The sequence below is a fragment of the Helianthus annuus genome, chromosome 14 (assembly GCF_002127325.2).
Source record: "Helianthus annuus cultivar XRQ/B chromosome 14, HanXRQr2.0-SUNRISE, whole genome shotgun sequence".
Taxonomy (NCBI): Eukaryota; Viridiplantae; Streptophyta; class Magnoliopsida; order Asterales; family Asteraceae; genus Helianthus; species Helianthus annuus.
In genome coordinates this window covers 142602336-142625170 of record NC_035446.2, presented here as the reverse complement: position 1 = coordinate 142625170, position 22835 = coordinate 142602336, and the positions used below count along the sequence as shown (strand labels likewise).

Genomic DNA, 22835 nt, shown 5'->3' with positions numbered 1-22835 from the left:
CATCAGTTTGTTGCGGTTCTGCATCAGACTGTTGCTTCCCAGAATCAGCAAACCGCACACTCAAATTATCTCCCTCATTGGGAGAGATCAGATTGTTGGACGAGTCAACGGTATCGAATATCTGGGTCGCAACCTTCTCTGCGGTACCATCCTTCCGCACGGTTGACTCAGGCACCACCTTGACAGGAGGTGTCGACGGTTCCTCAGTCACACCCGCACCCGCATCATGCGGGGGTGACTCTGGAGCATCAAAGATAGAGAAATCCTTATCTTGAAGCTCTGCAAAACCAAATCAAATAGCTATCAAAACACATGTTATACATCACACGTGAGACCAGCTAAACAACACTTACCAACGGTAACCGCAGGTTTCTTCGATGTCGGAACAGTCCTCTTAGACTGCAGCCTCCGACGTTTCGGTCCACCGGCACCAGCCGCCGTCTCTTCTACTGGCCTTTTCCCAGCACCAGACTGCGAGCCCGCAGCTGTACCCAAACCCCCAAGGGTATCAGATACTATCACATAATCCGAGTATCTACGAAAAGAAGAGTGAGAGATAACTGCCGCCTGCGGTACCAAATGAGGCACAACAGTGACCTCCGATATTTTCTTTTGGCGAAAGCGCACGCCTTTCACCGTCTGCCTCTTAGGCACACCCTTCGCATCAGGGTCCCCTAAGGCCCCAAGATCACCTGCATGAAAACCATGCAAGAGGTGAGTCAGTGCAACCATTATTGTTATCACAAGAATAAAGGATTCCTAAACATACCTTTGCCCCGCGGCAACTCAACTGCTAATACGGCTTCAGTAGGCACCCGGAAGTTATCTCGAATGATAACATTAAACTCCTCCTCGCCATCCGCACAAACAACTTTTTCCACCTGACCCTGGAAATCCGGGGCAAACATCCTCCATACGGGAGCGTCCTCTGATAACAAACGCACAAGTCAGTAACGCATACAAGGATAAGAAAGTTAAACAAATGAAAAGTACGTACCACCACTTTTCTCCCGCACCACGGGCTTCGACTTCTTGTTCCTCCTTGACAACATCATGCGCAACACCCACAACTGTGTGTTGGTCAACTTCACAGACTCAATGGTCTGCAACTGCGGAAACCACTCCACAGTTTTCAAACTTGAGACCGCAATGGTCTCTGCTATGATCGTCTCGGTCACATTCCGAAACGTCATCTTTGCAACAATAGCAGCAGCCTTGATGTAAAAGAACTTCTTCTTCCACATCGTCATCCCCTTGGGAGGAGTCATCAGCTTGGGACTACCATCTCGCTGACGGAAAGAAAAGAACCCCAAGGACACCGTCATTTGATAAAACCGTCGGAAATCTCCAACGGTGGGCTCTATGCCAAGAGCACGAAAGGTGAATTCAAAATTTCGAACCCGGATCATACCAAACGGACTCAGTTGAGAAATGTGGACCTTGTACCACTCCAAAACCTCGACAACAAAAACAGTCAACGGTAATCGGAGATTACAGTCACCAAAAAAATATGCCCACATCGTCACATAACCGGCCGGATCATCGGCACCGGTGTCACCTTCCGATGGGTAGACTGCCCCATATTCAGGGGCCATTTGAACGTCAAGCATTAGACGATCAAAAGACTTCTTGGTCCACCTTAACACCGGGCAACCACCACCGGCGTTTCCTCCCTCCTCCTCCTCCGCCGCCACCGGCGAGGATGGCTTTGGGTTTTCACCCTCCACATTGTGTGGATTTGATGGTTCAGCCATCAGAAAATATCGAGGAAATGAAAGAACGTGAGTGGAAAAACTAAAAACCTCACCGGAACTTCAAGAAATATCGTCGGAGAAGACAAAGAACAAGTTTTCTCTCACCGGCAAATTTTTGAAATTTCGAACAAGTGAGGGGAAACCACGAACGGTTTCCCCTTATATACCCATCGCAATTAATGCGGAGGGAGAAAACGAATCATCACGTTCAAAAAGAACGAATCGCGCGACACCACGTGTCAAGCGCCGTTTTCGCTGACGGTTATCACGCGCGCGTGGCCGCCCACGCGCCTGACATGAGAGACGTTTACACTCTTTGCTACAGTGCATTTAATGCCTCGGGCAGTGCAAACGTCCTTTCATTTCAGCACATGCCAGGAAGATCTCACCAACTTCCACCAACTCACACGTGAGATCAGCCACGTATGCAACAAAAAGCAACTACATTATCCAATGATAAGCGGCATGTGGTTTCTCTGGTATACCGCACGATAACCCATACCGCATGTCGTTTTTTAACATACCCCTAAAAATAGGTAAAAATATATATCTCTACACTATAAGGGGGTATAATACCTATCCGCACTACCCACGAGCACACGTGGAATATGCGGACATGACACACACGAGCCCGTTCAGGTGTGTCAGATGCTCAGAACCAGCATTGTTCTTTGGACTCAACCGCATCTCAGACACAGGTAAACCGCATCGCCTTCATTCTCTTCAAGCTTCAAATCCCTCCTGTCCGGTTCACAACCGCAGAGGGTACATGAACACCTTCTTTAACATAAGGAAGGAAGGGAATGTACGCGCGCGCACATCAGCAACCCTGTCTCCTGAACCTTCAAGAGCTACATCCGAGCAACACACCCGCTTCGAGCGAATATGGGAATGCAAAACCGCAGATACTCACGAGTAGCTACGGACATAACCATAGCTTCCGCAGAATGGTTGCTACGGAAGAGCCAAGTTAACTCCACATCACCGAGCGAAGCTACTTCAAGGCAAACTCGGTATTGGAGCGTGAAGGTAAGTGGCTCCAGAAAGAACGCAGATAAGCGCTCTAAACAAGCCCTTGTCGAACAGCAAGCGTCCGAACAGCGGTAACAAGTCTGCTTATGACTTTGTTTGCCCGCCTATGGGCCGCATAGAATAAACAATGGTGGGCATACCCTTGCCTATGACCATGTTTATTTACCCATAGTACAAATCTACATTGTTCGACCAAACATGGCCAATAATGACGCAACGAGGTAACCGCAAAGGACGTGCGGTTACTAGAGAGCTATGACGACGAACACGAAAACCCAACAAAAAACGGATCGTCATCTCATGACTAGATGCTGAACATAGAGCTTGAGCAAAGCACTTACAAGCATCAACTACTTTTGATCCCGATCTCAGAGATTGATCCAAAGTTTCTTTTCTTCTTCATGCACCAATTCAACAATTGGTTTGAAGACAAGACCACCTCTCAGAGGTTGAAAGCCTGTGCATACCTTCAAACCACCATCTCAGAGGTTGGTTCGAAGTTTGTGCAGCATTACTAACAAAGTCTCCAAGAGACCTTCGGCACAACAACAGGTGGCAAGCCACCTGGTGACATAAATCGGCTGAGAATTTCGCATCAGACGAAATTCCTTCACCGATACGGAAGAGGCGTCAGATGACCCTTCCAGACCTCCAGCTTGATTTACATACAGAAAAGACCACACATGGTCTAGGATCTTCTCCAGACTCCAAACTACCTTCCAAACACCATAGTCCAGTACTCCTCCCACATACAACTTGTATGTGGCAGCAACACTAGACTGGGGGGACTTGAAGGGGTATGGTCCCAGATCTCGCGTCAGCATCGACCGCGAGTGACTATTACCCTTATCAAAACCCCCACTAGCTAACAACCTACTTGTGCCCATGCGAGAACGCGTCGGCACAAGGGTTGAATCCAATCTATCTAGTAACGAAGGAGGACTTACATGGAACATGAGAACGGTAGAGTGATGCGACATAGCATCACATCTGGTGTATGAAAACGGAAGTATTCACAGCGATGCGGCCTCGCACCGCATCCAGTGAACACTTCTGTCAATACAAGAAAGCCTTACCTTAGGCATAGAAGAAGATGAACATAACGGTGCGGCTGGCACCGCACCATATGGGCATTTTCGTCACGACAAGGGATGCAGGCAAATAGTCTCCGCGGACGACGATGCGGCTAGCACCGCATCTCGCGTATTCCTTGATCACAAGTAGGAGACGCGGTAACTTCAGACGTTACCGCATGCAGCGATGCGGCTTGCACCGCGTCCTATGCACTCAACAAGTGGGACTGACACCACAGTGCAAGTGGCACCAATGGCAGTTACCTGTCAGAGCTACGTAAGCAATGGACTGACGTGGCGTAACCTCCACAACCGACAAGCCTGACACACCTACAAAGGTGCAGCACGTCGTCAGTCCATCCATCATCATCCTCCTTCACTCCTCGGCTATAAATACCAACCCCAAACCAGGTTTGAGGTATCTCTTCACAACTCTCTCACTACTACTACTATCTTACTTTGCTTCCCAAGCAAACTACTGATTCTCACGCCGGAGAGTGGTAACAAGGAGCACCCCCCACCCCATCCTCCTTGTTACAAGTCACGGCTTGTTTCCTTGTGCAGGAGATCAACCACCGGTGATCCAGCCAGCGATCCTCGGGAGGAAGGGATTAACCCTTCTTGACGAGACCAGTGTGTTAACCCTGCCCGGTTAACCATTGTTTCATCATACCCCTACTTAAAAATAAATTTACGCTTCTCCCACCAAAAATATTCAATTTTGCCCTCGGTTCAAAATTACGATTTTGCCCCGTTTAAATTTACAGTGTTCCCATTAGTTTTTTTTTTTCCTCATAGCCACGCTACGATTTTGCCCTCAAATTAAATTTACATTTTCTCCATCGTTTTTCATTGTTTTCCTGGTTAAATTACAATTTTTCCCCCAGTGTAAAATTACAGTCAAGCCGGCAGCTGCCTGACACTCCTTCATTGGTCCATTTAATTTACGATTTTATCCCTGAATAAAAATTATGATTTCGCCCTCAGTTCAAAATTATGTTTTCCCATCGTTTTAGTTTTTCCCTCAAAAGTAGAAAACTTTTTTTTATTGGTTGACTCGATTTAATTTTTTTCCTTGTCAAGGAGCTGCCTAACACTCGCTCATTAGTCCTGAAAAATTGCAGTTTTGCCCTGAGCCAAAAAAAAAACAGTCTTATCATCGTTTTAGTTTTTTTACTGACAAAATTATAGTAGTATTTTTTTAATTGATTGAGAATTATTCGGCCATCGCCCCGCAACGCGGGCGGGGCATCACCTAGTTGTTATACATAGTATAAAGCGAACCGGTTTCGTCAACTTTGGTCAAAACTGATTTGAGGAGAAACTAGGCCGGGTCATAAACCGATTTTGGTGAAAAATATTCAAATCCTATTTAAATTCGTTTAAAAATATTCAAATCCTATTTAAATTCGTTTGGGTCATAAACTGGTACGGAAAACCGGTATTTAAAAAAAACAAATATATTTTTTGGGTTAGGTTTAAACCAGTCCGGCTCAAGCCAGTTCAGGTTGAAACCAGTTTGGGTGACGAGAGAGGGAACCGGCATAAATACTGGCGGTCTAGGCCGGGTTGAAACAGATATAGCTCAAACCAGTTTGGTAGTGCAAGTCAGGTCGGGTTACGAACCAGTTTGAAAATCCAAACCGCTATTTTTTCCATCTCTATCTATATATAAATTAAATTACTTGGGAAATAAAAGATTGGGTGTCTGATTGAATAAATGGTTTTGTTTGGCTGTTCAAAAATAATAATAAAAAAAGATGGGTGAGGGAATGTAAGAAGAATATTTGGGAAGTAGGAATGTTGTCTAGTGTAGAATTAAGGACAAAAAAGAAAGAGAATATTTTCTGGGGCGGGTATATCTAATTAACGGCCCATAATTATCCGACCAAAGTTTAGCCACTTGCACACTACTTGTTGTGAACCATGGCAAACCCCAAAACTGAAAGCAACCTAGAAGTAGCTAACTTCATATTGTCTACTCCATTTTCCAAAAATAAGTTTACTACAATCTAATACCATGTATTTGATTCTTTAGATTATTTGTTGAAAATTACGTGAGTAAAACTATATCATTTGTTATAATCGAACTTATTATTGGCTAGGCTTTTGAGAAATGAGAACTATAATTCTTCTACTGGCCTATCTGGATCATGTCGCGTTTGAGTGTCAGTGCTTTAGTTATCATGATGATCTTTTGGAGTGGATGACTGGATGAGGCGCGTTACGCGCGCAGACTATTTTATGAAATGCTTCAAATAAACGAGGCTTCTTGGTCTCTTTAATTCCTCGGTTTCTTTAAAAGCATGGGTATGTGGCTGTTTTGGAGAAACCCATCTCGGTTTGTTATCATTTTAAACCATAAGGATTTGTTTATGTCAAATGTAATGGAATGGAATGAACTGAGACCAGGAACTTCTTTGGAGACGTACAAATCTTCCAGTAACTATTAGGTTAAAAGATCTCAAACCAAACACACGGAGTGATGGATCCATGAATTATTTTTTCAGGATAACCATGTTTTGGTTTTCAGATGTCTATAACTTAGATAACTTTTAGGGGCTCATATTAGATCATCCAAATTAACAAAAATGTCGAAATATACACAATGGTAATCACGCAAGCAATATCTTGATACAATTCATGCTGAAAGCTTAAAACAACTTCAAAACCTCCCTACTTTTTATTTTGAACTAATTATCATGGTCCAATAATGCATATCCATCAAATGTTAGATACATACATAACACATAAAAATAATTACCATATTACATGCTACTGGTCTTGAAAGCCTAGATCCACCCTGCACACACATCAACCACATATGGGTATGTAATCATATCATGTTAACAATATATCATGACCCATACCCAGTAGCATGAAGTGACATAAACTATGTCACTCGTAAGTGAAACAAAGTTACAAACCATATCGTCTTACCAAACAAAGTTTTCGGTAAAATCCAATATTTTACACTACAAAAAAAAATTGGAAATTTTCGGAAAAATTACACTACTGAGCGAGAGGGGGGGGGGGAGGCCCCCCTGACCCCCATAAAGCCGCGCCACTGGTCATCCTGCAAACATGTTAACGTGATTACAAAAGATTCTGATATTACAATAATAATCTAATTTCATACATAAATAAATAAATAAACACTTTGGGAGAGCTTATTTTCTACCCTCATTTCCTGCATGGGTGAAAGGCACATAAATTCCTTTCTCTGCATCCGAATGTTTGCTATGAGCATGGCATATCTTGTGTTGCCTCAAACATCCACATGTGGATAGTAGTGGTCCAAACCAAATTAAAAGGAATAACATACATGTAACAAGAAATGGTCAGTCACATAACTGAATGTGAAATGTAGTAATGTAGAGGGGGCAATTTCAAATTTATGACCAATAGCCTTTTAAGTAACCTTATCTTAAACAGGTTAGATAAAGGTCAAGCCGGTTGATCTTGTCAAAACTATATGGTCCATATCCCTGACCCTGAGATTTAGATTATTCTTGTCACAATATTGTTATTGTAGTCATAGTTAACGTGTAATCTCGCCACCATCAGTAAAATGGTGAAAATATGTAATGAAATATTGCAAGAATTAGGAACTAGAAAATGAAATGAAAACCACATAGCATATAGTGTGGTTTCATATCGAACAAAATTAGACCACATTAGCATCGCATATATCCATCTAGATGCATACAAAAGCTTTACAATAAACCATCCTATGTTAGAACTTAGAACCTCCCAAAACATCATAACATATAGCAGCTCTTGTTCAACTTCTTAATTAGGCCACAAAATAAGAAAATAAGACACAACCATCTTTTTTCAAATTCACCACCATCAGATTGGTGGTGACCTTAAAAGATTTTTTAGGTGCTAGGTGGAGCCCGGGCTCTCTCCATCATAAGCTGGTGAAAACTTTTTGGTGGACCACCACTGTCAAACCTCTCTGGGCTACGACTACGACTACGTGGCGCCGCGCCCCATCCACCACCATTGTTGGACACGCTTTCATGAAAACTCTTACTTTGATACCCGCCACCACCATTGTCACTGCAATCAAGAATATAATTGAGGGTTGGTGTGACCATATAAAAGCAGACTCTTAACCGTGCCAAGTGTTTTTTAAGAGTAAAATGCCATTTTCATCCCTGAGGTTTGGCCAGTTTTGCAACTTTCATCCAAAGCTGTGTTTTTCCGCATTTAAATCCAAAAATGGTTTGAAATCTTGCCATTCAGGGGTATTTTCGTCTTTTTGTTAACTTAAAAGGGCAATTTGTTTTTTTTTTTCAGGGGTATTTGTTCTTTTTACACAAAATGAAAAAGACCAAATTGCCCTTTAAGTTAGAAAAAAAAGACGAAAATACCCCTGACTTAACGGAGAAAAAAATGGATGGAGTTAACGAGTCGGATGAAAATGGCAAGATTTCAAACCTTTTGGATCCAGATGCGGAAAACCAAACCTTTGGACGAAAGTCGCAAAATTGGCCAAACCTCAAGGACGAAAATGGCATTTTACTCTTTTTTTAAATAAATTGGTTTATAGCTATCATACCTGTCACGGCCGCTACCCCTTCCACCATATCCTCCACCATCACGACCACCAAAGCTAGAACCACCGCCATCTCCATCTGAGTTCCACCGCCTAGATCTTCCACCCATTCCACCACCACGTGAAGCCATTTCCCGAAGTTCTTGAGGAACACGTTGATTTGCTCCTTCCAAAACTTTAACAAGTTCTGAAGCATACTTTGCATCTTGGTCACCAAAAAACGTGTACGCCTCTCCTGTAGCACCTGCCCTCCCTGTTCTTCCAATGCGGTGTACATAATCCTCCACTCCCGTCGGGAAATCATAGTTCACCACCACCCTTTTAAGCCAATCAACATTAATTTACTAAAAAAAGACGTACATTTTCAATACATAAGAACTTAAAAAACCGAGTCAAATGCCATTTTCGTCCCTGAGGTTTGACGAGTTTTGCAACTTTCATTCAAAGGTTTGTTTTTCCACATCTGGATCCAAAAGGTTTGAAATTCTGCCATTTTCATCCGGCTCGTTAACTCCATCTATATTTCTCCGTTAAGGTAGGGATGTTCTCCGTTTAAAAAAAACGAAAAATATCCCTGCCTTAACGGAGAAAAATGAATGAAGTTAACGAGCCGGATGAAAACGACAAGATTTCAAACCTTTTAGATCCAGATGCGGAAAAACAAACCTTTGGACGAAAGTCGCAAAACTGGCCAAACCTCGGAACAAAAATAACATTTTACTCTAAAAAGCCATAACAAACCTGATATCTTTGACATCCAGACCACGAGCGGCAACATCAGTTGCAACAAGCACAGGAGACTTGCCTGACCGAAACTGGCTCAGCACAGAATCTCTTTCACTCTGATTTTTATCTCCATGAATTGCAGCAGCACCAAACGGCTGATTCAAATGTCGTGCCAGCACATCACACATTTTTTTTGTTGAACAAAATATAATTATTTTAGATCCTGGTTGTTGAGATCCAAGTATCTGCTCTAAGCGTCGGCGTTTCTCATTGTAAGTCAATACCTCAACATGCTGCAAATGCACATAAATATGATGATATCATCAAGAACAAGAATAGAACATTCTTTAGAGATCATGCATTCATAGTTCATACCTGTGTAATGGATTTATTGGCAACAAGTTCATCAATATTTCCAATATTGACTTGGACTGGATTAACCATAAAATCAGCTGCAATTTTTCGAACCTCCTTTGGCCAGGTGGCAGTGTACATAAGAGTTTGACGACGTGTGGGGACTGCATTAACTATTTTCCTTATTTGAGGTTCAAATCCCATGTCCAACATTCGGTCCGCCTCGTCTAACACCAAGTAACTAACCTGACTAAGGCTGACCCTTTTCATTTCAAGAATATCATTCAAACGGCCAGGTGTCGCAACCACAATGTCCGTGCCATGGTCCAGCTCTCTTAGTTGAGGACCCTTTGGTGCTCCTCCATATAAACACTTCCATTAAAAAAACAAATAAGATATATTAGTTCCACTATTAAATTAATCTCGTCTGCATTAAATTCAAAAACTAATAAAACAATTAGCAACATACCGTGCAATCTATTTTCAATGATTTTCCAAATTTGATCGCTTCATCTTGTATCTGTGTAGCCAATTCTCTAGTGGGTGACAAAACCAAAACAGTGGGACCCATTTTAGGATTCTTCCCGGCTCGTTTAAGATGCGCGAATCCAGGAATCAAGTAGCCTAATGTCTTTCCGGATCCGGTTTTGGCAACTGCTACAATATCACGATTTTGGAGCGCAATGGGCCATGACTGTGCTTGTATGGGAGTTGGGGCAGAAAATCCAGCCTTGAGTACCTACAAAAATCAAAGGTATTATCTTTTAGATATACGATTTGATCCACCACATATGAGTATGTACGAAATCAGTCCTTCGAAAAGTGATACCTCTCTGAGTAACTCAGCGGGAAACCCAGTATCTTTAAATGCTATAAAAGGTGGAGGCACATTGGTTCCCTGAAGATGTAAGGCCAAGTATCAGCAACTTGAAAACAAAACAAATACATCAAAACACCATAATTATATAAAATATACCATCTAACACAGATTAAAAATTAAACAATTGGCATGCTCATTTACTAGATTTCTTTGTTCTCGTCTTAAAGTCATGTATGTGTAATGTCCCAATTTAAAATTTTAATAAGAAAATCTGTTTGATTTTAGTTATTACGCTATCATCAGTCATCGCGACAAAAAAACAAATCACTTCGTAAAGTTATAACCAAACTTGATGCTTTAACCGTAAAGGTAGCTTCTATTGATTCAACAATGTAGAGTAACTGGTACTTACAGATACAGTTATTTCATGCCGCCGGCGATAAGCATCTGGGGATAAAGCAGGAGTTTCTTTCTGTCCAAAGTCAACTGATGGAACGGGAGTCAAAGCAGGAGTTTCTTTCTGTCCAAAGTCAACTGTCTCTATCGGGGTATCATCAGTCCCGCCATTTGTTGTCTAACATAAGATTAAAACAAGAATTATGGTTGTCTTAAAACCACCACAAAGTATCATGAAAACAAAACAGCCTATAGAAAATAAGTAAACATCAAAAGTTCAAAGAAACTTCAAATGTTTTACACTAACGATAATGTTAGACATACAAACATCCATATATAAAACATAATAATTTAAAAGGCGCCGAGAGCTCATTACATGCGCCAATATATGACAAAGGTATGCATACAAATAGCAGGCCTATAATCATATCAAGTAAATACAAACATATTCATGCAGCCTTAAAAAACTGAATAACAACTTCATGCAATCCTTTTTTTCTGACAGTAAATTAGTCTTAATGTGATACCCGCTTTTTCTGACTGTAAAAAATGTCCCAATGAATCTAAAAGTATGCATTTTACAAATGTCTATAAGTTATAAATGTAGATGATTCCATAACTAAAAACATACTTAAGAGAGGCAGGTAGAGCGCACAAACCTCATGACCTTTAGTGTCGGAAGAAAATTTTGATTCACCATTGCCGCTGCTTTCATGCCTAACATCATCACCAGCAATACCGTCATCATGACATTGTTCAGAAGGATTCGCCGAATTTAAGTTATCCGATGACTGCGTTTCTGGTGGAGGCGTGGGCCTCTGATATTGGGTAACATTAGTTTCGGGATTCCAAAAGTAGAGATTCCCAGTTCTACCATCTACTAGGCCTCTCCATGGCTTTGGAAGCGTAGGATCCGCCGGTGCGTAGCGTGGACCAGCAGAGGTTGTAGTTGCAGCAGCAGCAGCCATATCAGCAAACCAATCTCAAGTACACTACACAGCATAACTTAACAAATCAACCACTAAACGTAAATGTAAATACCAAAATAACATTTTCATTTGCAATAAATGATAACGAAGCAAGCAGCCTAGCTGAACAAACATGTGGTTCTGAAGCTTCAACAAAACCCTAGACAACATATATACAAAATGTAAATACCAAACACTATCTCTCATAAAACCATAACAAAAACCCCCAAATTCAAAATACTAAACAAATAATCAACCGTAGGCATACAACACCTGTTCGTCTTCTAAACCGAAACAAAACGAAACATTCTTACGATTATTCACATCCAAATCACCTACCTACCTCCGATTACATAAAAAACAAATTATCAACATGCACAACTAAAATCACCTTACACGCGTGCAATACACAATGACGTCACGCTTAACCAAAACCTTTCACCTCCCAAAACCTCTAAAAAATCATTTAAAACAAGCACGAACTCATCGTAAACGCAATAAACCCTAATACGAACACTATTTCACGATATACGTACACGTATTTAGCCTAGGGTTTTATCAACGAGCCTAAATCTTCACATTACAACGTCATCCACACCGAAACCCTAATTTTAGACGAATGGTAAACAAAACGGAACAATATGAAACAAAAATGCTACCTGAAGGTGTGTCGATTGAAATGCCTGAAGCAGCGATGAATTATTAGGTCATAAAACAGATCAAAATGCAGGATGAAAGGAGAATAGTGTTAATCTCTCTCTCTAAATGTTCTTTGTCTCCGGTGACATGTCAATCAGAGAGAAAAAGTCGCTTCGCCGGAGAAGCGTAGAGAGAAATGAACGATCGAAGGTGTGGTATGGTTACTAGAGGAGGAAATCAGAATATGCTTTGATCCACGAGCCTTTTTTCCAAAAAAAAAAAAAGTTAAATGGTACAAAAACAAGTATGGGTTAAAACTTAGAAATGTAATTTATTTGTATAACACCATGGGTTAAAACTTAGAAATGTAATTTATTTGTATAACTATAAAGTGTTAAAATTAAAATGTAAAAGCTTATGATTTAGTGATTTATTTACCATGAATTAGAAGATTAGTGTAATACACATTTATTTTTTAGAGGTGTACTCCCTCATCCTTCCAATCTGTTTTTTTTTTTCTTTGATATGTATTTAGTGATAAGTATACGTCATTTTCAAAATCAATAGTATGTTGAGAACCGTGAAAAGTGTGTAAACATAAAAGATAATACTACTACTAATACTAATTAGAATATAATTTGATCTACGGGCTTTTCTTCTAAGAAAATAAAAGTAAAAAACATGTATGAATTAAAAATTAAAACTCATAAACCATAAATTATTTGTATAATCAGTGTTTTAAATTACAATGTAACAGTTTATGATTTACCATGGATTAGAACGTCATCATAATACATTTGTATTCTTTGCAAGGACTCCCTCAATGGTTTAATGGTAAGGACGTCTCTTTTTTTAAATTAAGAATACATTGAGAACCGTGAGAAATGTATAATATGTGTATTTTTTGATTGAATGAAAATGTAAAAGTGATATAGAAATGTTTATTTATCTCTTCACACTCCTTTGATTCTATCTTCTTCTCCTGAATTTAGAAAAAAAAGAATGATAAAAATGTACATATAGTTTATGTGATGCATTCACATAAAATACTATCAATAATATATATTTATATAAATCTAAAAAATGTAAAAATCTACATGCATTTTAGTCAACTTATATAATAATTAAATAATACAATATTAAATACGTTTCTTATGGTTCTTAACATATTATTGGTTCTGAAATGATTACTCGTTCACTAATAATTCTCATACATAAAATCTTAATATCACTAATACTAGCATTTCATTTGGTAGATATATCTATAGTGTTCGAAATTTTATAAATAATATTATATTACTGATTAATATAATCAGTGGCGGAACTAGCCCAAAAATTTAGAGGTATCCCATTTTTTTTTATTTTTTTGACCAGGGGTATCCTTTGTGTAACGGAGACAAATTTTTACACTACGGAAACGGAGTTAAGGGGTATTTTTACACTACGAAGACGGGTTTGAGGGGTAGCCCGTGCTACCCCTACTAACCTTTTAAGTCCGCCCCTGAATATAATGGTTATTTAATAATTAAGTCAAGATGAATAAGAGATCTTGTACATTAAGTTTGTGTGTTGGGACCTAATGTGTGGGAAATTGTGTTTGTCCCACATAGGTGGAGAGATAAATGTTTTATCGATCTATAATTAGAATTGTCTACAGAAATGTATTCCTATGTGTTACACCCTAATCGATGACGGAAATATCGGAGTGAGACGAAAACGAGATTGCAAGAGACTTCATGACGACTATTTGCGACAACTATTTAATAATCAAAATTTCATTTCATTTCTAAAACGGAAAAAATACATTGTTTGTAAATAAAGTACAACACACTCGAACAAGGAAACAAAATACAAAACAAGTGCTAAATTAAAGTGTGTTTCTAGTTATCCTACTAGATTTCTTTCAATGTCTCATCATCAAATTCCTACCATACATATTAAAGTACATGTCAACACATAAAGTATTGCCGAGCATATGAGTTTGATTTACTAGCATAAGTATAAAAACGGTTAAACGAATCCACATACATGTCAACACATAAAGTATTGGCGAGCATATGAGTTTGATTTACTAACATAAGTATAAAAACAGTTAAACGAATCCACATGGCATAAACGTAATCTAAAACATATCATAACAATACTAGCATGCATCTCCTACTTGTCAAACCAAAGTTTCCCACTAGCGTAATCTTGTCGTCGCAACGACAAGACCGTTTTTTATGACTTAACATGACATCAAGAATACAGGCAGTGTGTTACTCCTATAACGTTATACATGTTAAGGGAGGCTTGTACGAAGTCAATGACAAAGTATAGTGCAAATAAAGTTTCTAGCATGTATGAATTCTAGCATAACGTATTAAGGATGCATAACGAATTGTTTGTTTGTGTCAAGCATGTTTGTATGTGATTGCGTGTGTTTGATAAATTATATGTATTGCTCCCAAAAGTGTTAAAAATAAAAGGGTTCATGTACACTCACAGTTTGCTAAGCATTCCGATTACACAGGAGTTGACAAGTTATTGAGAGTGGAGCACCAAAGTTATCTTACATTGGGGAAACAAAGGTGTGTGACTATTCGGGGTTTGTAAAGAGTTGGATTCGGAATTAAGTTTAAAAGTATATGTACACGAAAATATATCTTGTCTAAATACTCGTTTGGACACTAAGTTTTCATGTGTTTTCATGGGTCCTAACTTGCCCATTAGAATCACAAACGAGGAGTTTATAAACGAAGATAATATAACCTAAGTCCTTGACATCTAACCATAATCTGATTAGTATCAAGAATTTGGTTAGTAAATATATATTATATAGTATAGTCCATCATGTATTATCATATAAGTCAAGCATAAAGGTATGGTTAACCTCATTGTATGATTCATCAAAGCACAAAGTCATCAACTTAGTTGATGACCCGGTTGGTCATGAATGAGGATAAACTAACTAAGTTCGTCAAGTAGCCAAGTAAGAATAACCCGGGCGTGTAATACCCAACATGGCAAATGTTTGAGGAGAGGCGGGGTTATGTTACTTTGATTCTTGGAAGCTACTTGGTATTACTCTAAGTCCTAAAACAACCAAGAGAACAAGCTAGGTGCGTGCATCCCAAGCATGGAAAGTGTTTGGGGACGTGTCGTAGCCTTGTCTCTTTAGTGGAAATTGCTTTGTGGCTTAGGGTATGAAAAGTGAGAACAAGTGAGATTGTGAAACACCTGACACACGCACGCGTCCGGTCCGGGACCGTGACGAGGGCAATGAGATTTTTGATGGCACACTTTGCACTTCGCACGCTCGCATCGCCGCGATCCGCTTGTAGCCGCCTCTACTATTTTTGGGTGCGGCTCGAGCCCTATGGCTGGCGTGGTTAACTAGTGTGTTCAAGATCCTTTAGTTTCTTACTTCCTGGCTGAGTTAATTGAATTCTGAAATCAATCAAGACTTTAAAATAAGAGATTTCGTATGGTCCAGACACCGCCCACAAACATTAAAGAATTCCCTAAGTTTGCTTCTTTTCGTGCTCTTGTTTCAGGTAGTTTTCAAGGTGTTTGGCTATCCCTCACAATACAATCTGCTTTGACAGTTGTACCTAGGAAATAGACGGGTTCACCTAGATGCCCCAAAATCTGTTTTAACGGAAACGTGTTCTTCACGTGCCTCAGTCCCCTTTGTTTTTGTTTTTGTTTTGTTTTTTTTTTTTTTTTTTTTTTGTTTTTTGTTGTTGTTGTAATCTGTTATTAGTTTTGTTTAGATTTTGTATTGTGTTTTGTTTCCGTTTGATTCATTTCATACTTATGTACTGTAATCTTAATATTGCTTAATAAAATTGTTATTTTATTTTATTTCTTCAATGGTTGCCCTACATAGTAGATGAACCACTATAACAAACATGTGATGAATCATTTTTTTTCTTTGTGGTGATTTACCACAAAGTTCATAAAGTCTAGCCACGAAGTCAACAAATCCTGAGATCAATATTTTGTGTTGTAATCATCTTCCTACATTTAGCTATATTTAATCTAATGTATCCGTGATCCTACTGTGTCGAAAGAGTAGCCATGGGAATCAAGTTGAAGTGACTAAACACAAAAAGTTTCCTTAGTGACTTTTTTTTTGTATATGTTCCATACAAGAAACTTCAATTTGCAATTAGTAGTCATTTTATGAAAAAAGTATAAAGTACAGAGATTTTTACGCTAATCTTTATTTTATTGTGGTATTGTTGGTTCTCACTCATTTTGAGGCACGGTTGCATAAGACGAATGCCATTGTTGGTGCTCACTCTTTTTGAGGCACGGTTGCATAAGACGAATGCCATCAACGTTTTGGAGTAATTACGAAGAGAAATTTAACGAAAATGTTACTGCAAATGAATTTCATGCATTTTATGTAATGTCTATTGCTTTCTCTTGCATTTCATTTTGGTAACCTCCTATTATTATAGAGCCTATAAAGTTATAAACTTTTATGGAGGTTATCACGGTCTTGTCTTGGTAGTTGGTATTAAACTGATTCTGTGGTCCAAAGGTTGCACCAATTATAAAGGAGTCATGTCATGGTTCATCATGAAAGGTTTCACTAAAAAACCTATTCAACATTCTTGATTTATCTATTTAACACAACATTAAAAATGCAACATGATAAGAATGATCAAGTGACACCTATAACATGATTGCTAAATATTGTATTTGATGCATGTAAAACTGCCAAATGCTCTTCAGAAAATCATGAATTAACTCGTTATTGTGGTGGGAATATTTTCAAAATGACAATAGAAATGTGTTGTTTTCTATTGCTTGTTGGGTTGATTTCATGAAATGAACCGTTCATGCACCGGTTGGGATAAGTCGCACAACAATGGTTATCAAAGGGTTGTGACCTTCCGGTTCAAAGAGCTGTAAAATTCATAAAATTACTTGATTTGAATATTAACTGCATATTGGTTATCAAAAAATAACTAATTTGATAACATTGAAGAATATTTAGGGATAGCAAGCACAATCTATTTTTACATAATACAACAATACCATATTGCATAAGTTGAGGGAAACTAAAAGTAATAATAAATAAGCATATCTGAAAATAAACATAACATAACATATTACAACATAATGATAATTTTGTGAATAACGGTGACTTAATTAAAAGCCAAGAAAGGCACACTGCTTACGAGCATGCTCTGGTATCAGTTTAGCCACAAGCTCCAACGATGCCCCTTTTAGCTCTGTTAATTTACCATCATCAACCAAGCTGTTGTTAACATAACATAACCTAACTCATATTAAAACAAAGAAACTAATAACTAACTAACCAACCTTGAGGCTTGAAATTAAAGAGGGGTGGCAAAGGGCGGCCGTTAGGTAGACGAGTGTTTGGATCACGAAGTTCGTTAAAGAACGGGTGGATACATGCCTCCAACTGTTGAACATTAAGTTAGTCAACTATACCTTCCTTCATCTTCCATTTGTATATAAATCTAATCAAGAAAGATGCACTTACAGCGTTGCACCTCAAGTTCGGAGAATATTGGAGGAGTCTTGAAACAAGATCTACAGCTTCTGGTGGGGTCCGCTTGTGAAAAATCTATGTATAAAATGAAATCTTATATATAATCTTATGTATATGCACGTATGTATGAAATATTATATATAATCTTACTTTGTGCCATGGGTGAGCTTTGATTTGTGGGAACTTAAATTCTGTGTAGTTTGGATTCATGCATTTGATTTCTTCACGGGTTGGTGTACCAAGGACCTATAAACACATGAATTACTAATTTCAGAAAATTCAAATATATATATTCTTTTTTGTATCTAAAAAGATGAATATAACTTGCCTTGATGATCTCTACAAGTTGGTCAACTCCACTCTCACCTGGGAAAAGAGGCTAAAAGGCACAAAGGAAAACGTAAATAATAATAATTAAAAAAAATCACAATTAGAAGGAGGATGTTATTATGGGTAAGAACCTGTCCTAGAAGCAGTTCAGCAAGAACACAACCAACTGACCATACATCAATTGCAGTTGTGTATTCGGTTGCCCCAAAAATAAGTTCAGGAGCACGGTAATATCGGGAACATATATATGATATATTTGGTTCACCTTTCACCTATATTGCAGACAAGACATCAATAATAAGATCAACTTCCTAAAACTTTATATAGATAACGATAACATTGCAATTCATAACCAGACAAACTTATTACCAAAACTTTTGCACTTCCAAAGTCACAGAGTTTGAGCTGGTGAGTATGTGGATTCACCAGAAGATTTTGAGGCTTTATGTCCCGGTGGCAGACACCAATTGCATGAATATACGCGAGTGCTCTGAAAATCTGAAAGACACCAGGGTATTTAGATTTATGATATAATTACGAGTTCTAAACAGAAATAAAAGCATAGGAAGATATTAAGACTAACAACAGGCTACGCGAACAGAGAAATGAATGTAACATACCTGATAGGTGTATAGTTTGACGTAAATCAAGGGCATCCTCTGATTGGCCTTACTATAGTGTCTAGCTACACGATAAGCAGTCTCTGGGACATATTCTAGAACTAGATTGAGATAAAGCTCATCTTTGTCTGTGGTTGAAAAGAAGCAATGTTTAAGTGAAACAACATTGGGGTGATCAAGAAGCCGCATCGTTTGCAATTCCCGATTTTTGTATCGTTTATCCTGCAATACTTTTTTAATTGCAACAGCTTCTCCAGTTTCTAAGCATTTGGCCTGCAGATATTAAAACTTGATGAGTAACATACATTTAGGAAGCAAAAGCGTATTTGACACCCAAATCGTTTATGGAAATGTAAAAGTTTAGGACAATTCACAGCTGTCTTTTAAAGTATTACCTGAAACACAATTCCAAAAGAACCTTGGCCAACCACTCGCTCAGCCATGTAGCTTATTGTCTGAAAGAACAGTAAAAATAAGTTAAAAATTAAAAAAAAAAATCAGAAAGTACTTGAACAACAAATGGAATAAAGTATGCATGTACTCCTAAAGTGCTACCTATGCCCAACATTAAACACAATATCTTGAGTACGTTTGTTTATTAACCCGATAAGTACAAAACAAACAATCCACGTAAATAGAACCATGAAACGAGAACGCTAATAAAGACCAATTAATAACAAAGTGAATGACAGTTACCTGTTTGGGTTGACCATTTCTTCCTCCGATAGTCGTAACAATAATATGACCGGTTTCAGTGCCATTTCCATCCACCACAGTTGCCTCCATTTCCTACAAGAGGCGAGTTTTATGAGAAAACTGTAGTAGAGATGCATCCAATGGACATAGAAGTAAAGACTTAAAGTAATGAAAAAATTACGACAAAGATACCAAGAGGCAAGAGCAACAACCTTTTCCACCTTCTCATCTTTAATTTTCATTTCATTGATTTCCTCGGGCAGTTTGTCAACAAACATTGAATCACCATCAACCTTTTCAACTGTTGGTGGAGCCATATTTCCACCAGAAGCCATAATTGTGGAACACCAAATTGAGAAATTGACGTTTTATCACTTATGCATCGCGCATGGTAACAAACATCTGTATAATGACAAAACCACTATGACATATGAGAACACTATGGTACATCTACTCCACAATCATGTAAAGGTACATAAGCCATGGTGCAATGTGTGATATTTAGACACTGTAAAACAGTATTTGCTTTTTTGGATTATTTTCCTTAAAAGTTTTTGGGTCTTCGAACCAAACTCATATACTCACATACTATTATCCCCCTAAAATAATCACATTTATTCCTTTTTGACAGGGTTTATATCCAGAAATCTTGGTAATCATTATAACATATTGACACAATTACCTTTGTAAACAAGATTTATTGTTGTTAGTACTTAGTTTGTTTCACATACTAGACACTTGCAAGTTGCAACTATAACTAATATATACAAATATTAATAAATATGTATGAAACATTGAAACCTTTTTGTTATTTTTTTCATATAAGATCACGCTATGTTATGATCGTTATCTAATTGTGATAAGACAGTCACACTAAACTGACTGTTGCGTAAGTCATCTTTTGCTTAACAATTGTATTGTTATTCTTGAGTTTTAGTGGTAACCAATGATCATCTAGTTTCATTTTGCACTCTACTAGACTACTACAATAATAAACATGAATCACATTTGCTTACACTAAGTTATTAATTGTGACAAAAAAAAAATATTGCTTTGGAACATGCAACATGACGCATGTCCAGGACACCATGCATAAGTACTAAGATACAAAGCAATTGTTAGATTCGTTGAAACTCATTTCATTAAATGGTACAATTTGTGTCATGTGGAGCGGCATCTCATCCAGGATGTGAGATAAATAATAAAACAAAAGGTTTAAGTGGTTGACCAAGACAAATTAAAGAAAATTAATCATGGGTGAAACTTTGATATATGTTGGCAGCGGCATCTCATCCAGGTTGTTAGCCACGCACCATCTACATGAACCTTCTAGCATAAATTCTATTATGGGACCCATAAAAATTATGATATGGGTAAACACCTAGAGCACAGCTGGTACTTATTAAGTCCCTAAAAAAGTTATTTCACTAAATGGTATTGTTAGCTGTGATGCTTCTTCCATCTCCTTTTTTCATCCTTTATTTTCTGTTGAAAGCTGCTGTTATTTTCGGGCTTTCGGCTTGTCAAAAACTTCACTATGTCTGATAAAGTGATGACTATAACAAATTTACATGTAATTTTAGACCATAACTAATGATCTCCTAAACAATTAGATATCTCTGCACTCTGCAGCCTTTTCAAATTCAACTACTTTCTGAAGGAAAGTATATGTTGAAAGAATACAAGTATAACAATGCACAGGGTTAAGGGTTTATATACATATGGCATTATACTACTATATTGCATACCTGTATTTAAGTTTTTAAATTCATACTCGGTATTCAGCAACTAGTTTCATCGGTGTGCATTGTTATGCTTGTACTCTTTCAAAATATATTTTCCTGACTTATATCGGTATCTGTAGTCTATACACTCCTCTTTCTTTATAGGTAAATTTCCCTCTAAAATCCCCTTCTTTTCATAAATGTGAAGACCTAAATTCAAAACACCAACAACCAGCGTCCAAATGAGATAACAATAACCTAATGACAGAAACTAATTCCACAATTTTTGAGGTCCAAAGTTCGATTATGAGCTTAAACCTTTCACAAAATCATACTCAAAGTTCTGATCCATCCACAAATCACATAAACTAGCTAACTTAATCCAAAACGCAGGCAAAAATAAAAAATTAGTATCCGTACCTATAAATTGCAGCTAAAAACAGCTCGTAATCTACAAAACGCCGATCAAATTCACCACCAGACCAAAAAAAACCCTAAAAATTGAAACCGCTTCTGCAGGGATGAAATTAAGCCGGCATCTATGAACTTTTACGAAGCTTCAGTGATTTTGCATACAAGTTTTGACCATATGAGACTCGATAATCTCTCTGTATCTTGGCGGAATTAGGTTGAATGTTTTTCCCCAATTTTGATTTGTTGTTGCAGGCGGACTTGAAATGTGTTTATGGAATATGTTTTGGAGCGAGTTTAGGGGTCCGTGGTATACATAGGGCTGTGTGGGGTGTGGGCCCATGGAGCACGTGGAAGTTGTTGAATGGTGTAAATGTAGCAGTTTGGTGTGTGGTAGCCGTTGATCTGGTTGAATAAAGGTTTAACGGTTGGATGAGGGTGCGGTGTTTGTAGTACTGAATAATGTGGTAGCTTTAAGCTTTTAAATCTTTAATTCAAATAATTAATACCGTTGATTGACTGACTGGATCAATAAAGACAAGTAACATCAAAGTATTAACTGTATTTTGGAGAGAGTTTTTTTTTTTTTTAATTTTTTACTCATAGTGACATCCTTTAAAATACACTAGTTTTTTTATTTGGCACGTTCCGGCGAAACCGAACAAATAATAATACGAAACAAACGTGATTTGAAAATAAAGTATGTTGTTTAGAAAGTCAAACCATTAGAACAATGATCATCGTATTGTTTTATGATACCAAATAAATACTTTATTTTGAGTATAACCTCGTTTTTAACAAAACTTATAACGGAATGTCAGGGAAAGAAATCAAGCACAACTACGTACTTAAGTTTTCAGAAAAAAAGTTATAAACGTAACTTATTAAAGAAGTATCAAATTAATCGATAAATTAACATATGTTCAAAAAAAAACAATTATTCAAAAAAAGGTAAAGGAAATATATGTTTAAAAAAAGAAAAATATGTTATTAAAAGTAAATATAATAATAAACTATTATATTATAATATATTAAATAATAAAATAACAAAATAATAAAAACTATATATTATTTTAAAAATGAAATTACTATTCATCGTCCCTCGAAAACAATCTATTATTATCTATATATATAATATATGAATAAGGTTTGAGACACATGTCATCACATGGTGCAACCACTTTGGTGTTTTGGCGGGAAAATTGTGGATATTTTT

At 37.8% G+C, this 22835-nt stretch overlaps 2 protein-coding genes across 2 annotated transcripts; both read right to left on the bottom strand.

Annotated features, from left to right (window-relative positions):
• Positions 1 to 7468: 7468 nt before the first annotated feature.
• On the bottom strand, positions 7469 to 12622 carry LOC110904068 (DEAD-box ATP-dependent RNA helicase 14). The gene is made up of 9 exons (XM_022149871.2): positions 12347 to 12622; positions 11379 to 11711; positions 10736 to 10897; positions 10333 to 10401; positions 9973 to 10242; positions 9525 to 9875; positions 9165 to 9442; positions 8427 to 8741; positions 7469 to 7924 (listed from the first exon to the last, which is right to left on the bottom strand). Exons 2-9 carry the CDS (start codon positions 11685 to 11687, stop codon positions 7741 to 7743), a joined length of 1938 nt encoding a protein of 645 aa, XP_022005563.1. The 5' UTR covers positions 11688 to 11711; positions 12347 to 12622; the 3' UTR covers positions 7469 to 7740.
• Positions 12623 to 17273: 4651 nt separating this feature from the next.
• On the bottom strand, positions 17274 to 21909 carry LOC110904067 (shaggy-related protein kinase epsilon). Its single transcript, XM_022149870.2, has 12 exons — positions 21629 to 21909; positions 19697 to 19886; positions 19485 to 19577; positions 19184 to 19243; positions 18789 to 19061; positions 18538 to 18666; positions 18300 to 18440; positions 18167 to 18217; positions 17989 to 18084; positions 17830 to 17913; positions 17646 to 17748; positions 17274 to 17554 (listed from the first exon to the last, which is right to left on the bottom strand). Exons 2-12 carry the CDS (start codon positions 19817 to 19819, stop codon positions 17472 to 17474), a joined length of 1236 nt encoding a protein of 411 aa, XP_022005562.1. The 5' UTR covers positions 19820 to 19886; positions 21629 to 21909; the 3' UTR covers positions 17274 to 17471.
• Between the last annotated feature and the right edge of the window lie 926 nt (positions 21910 to 22835).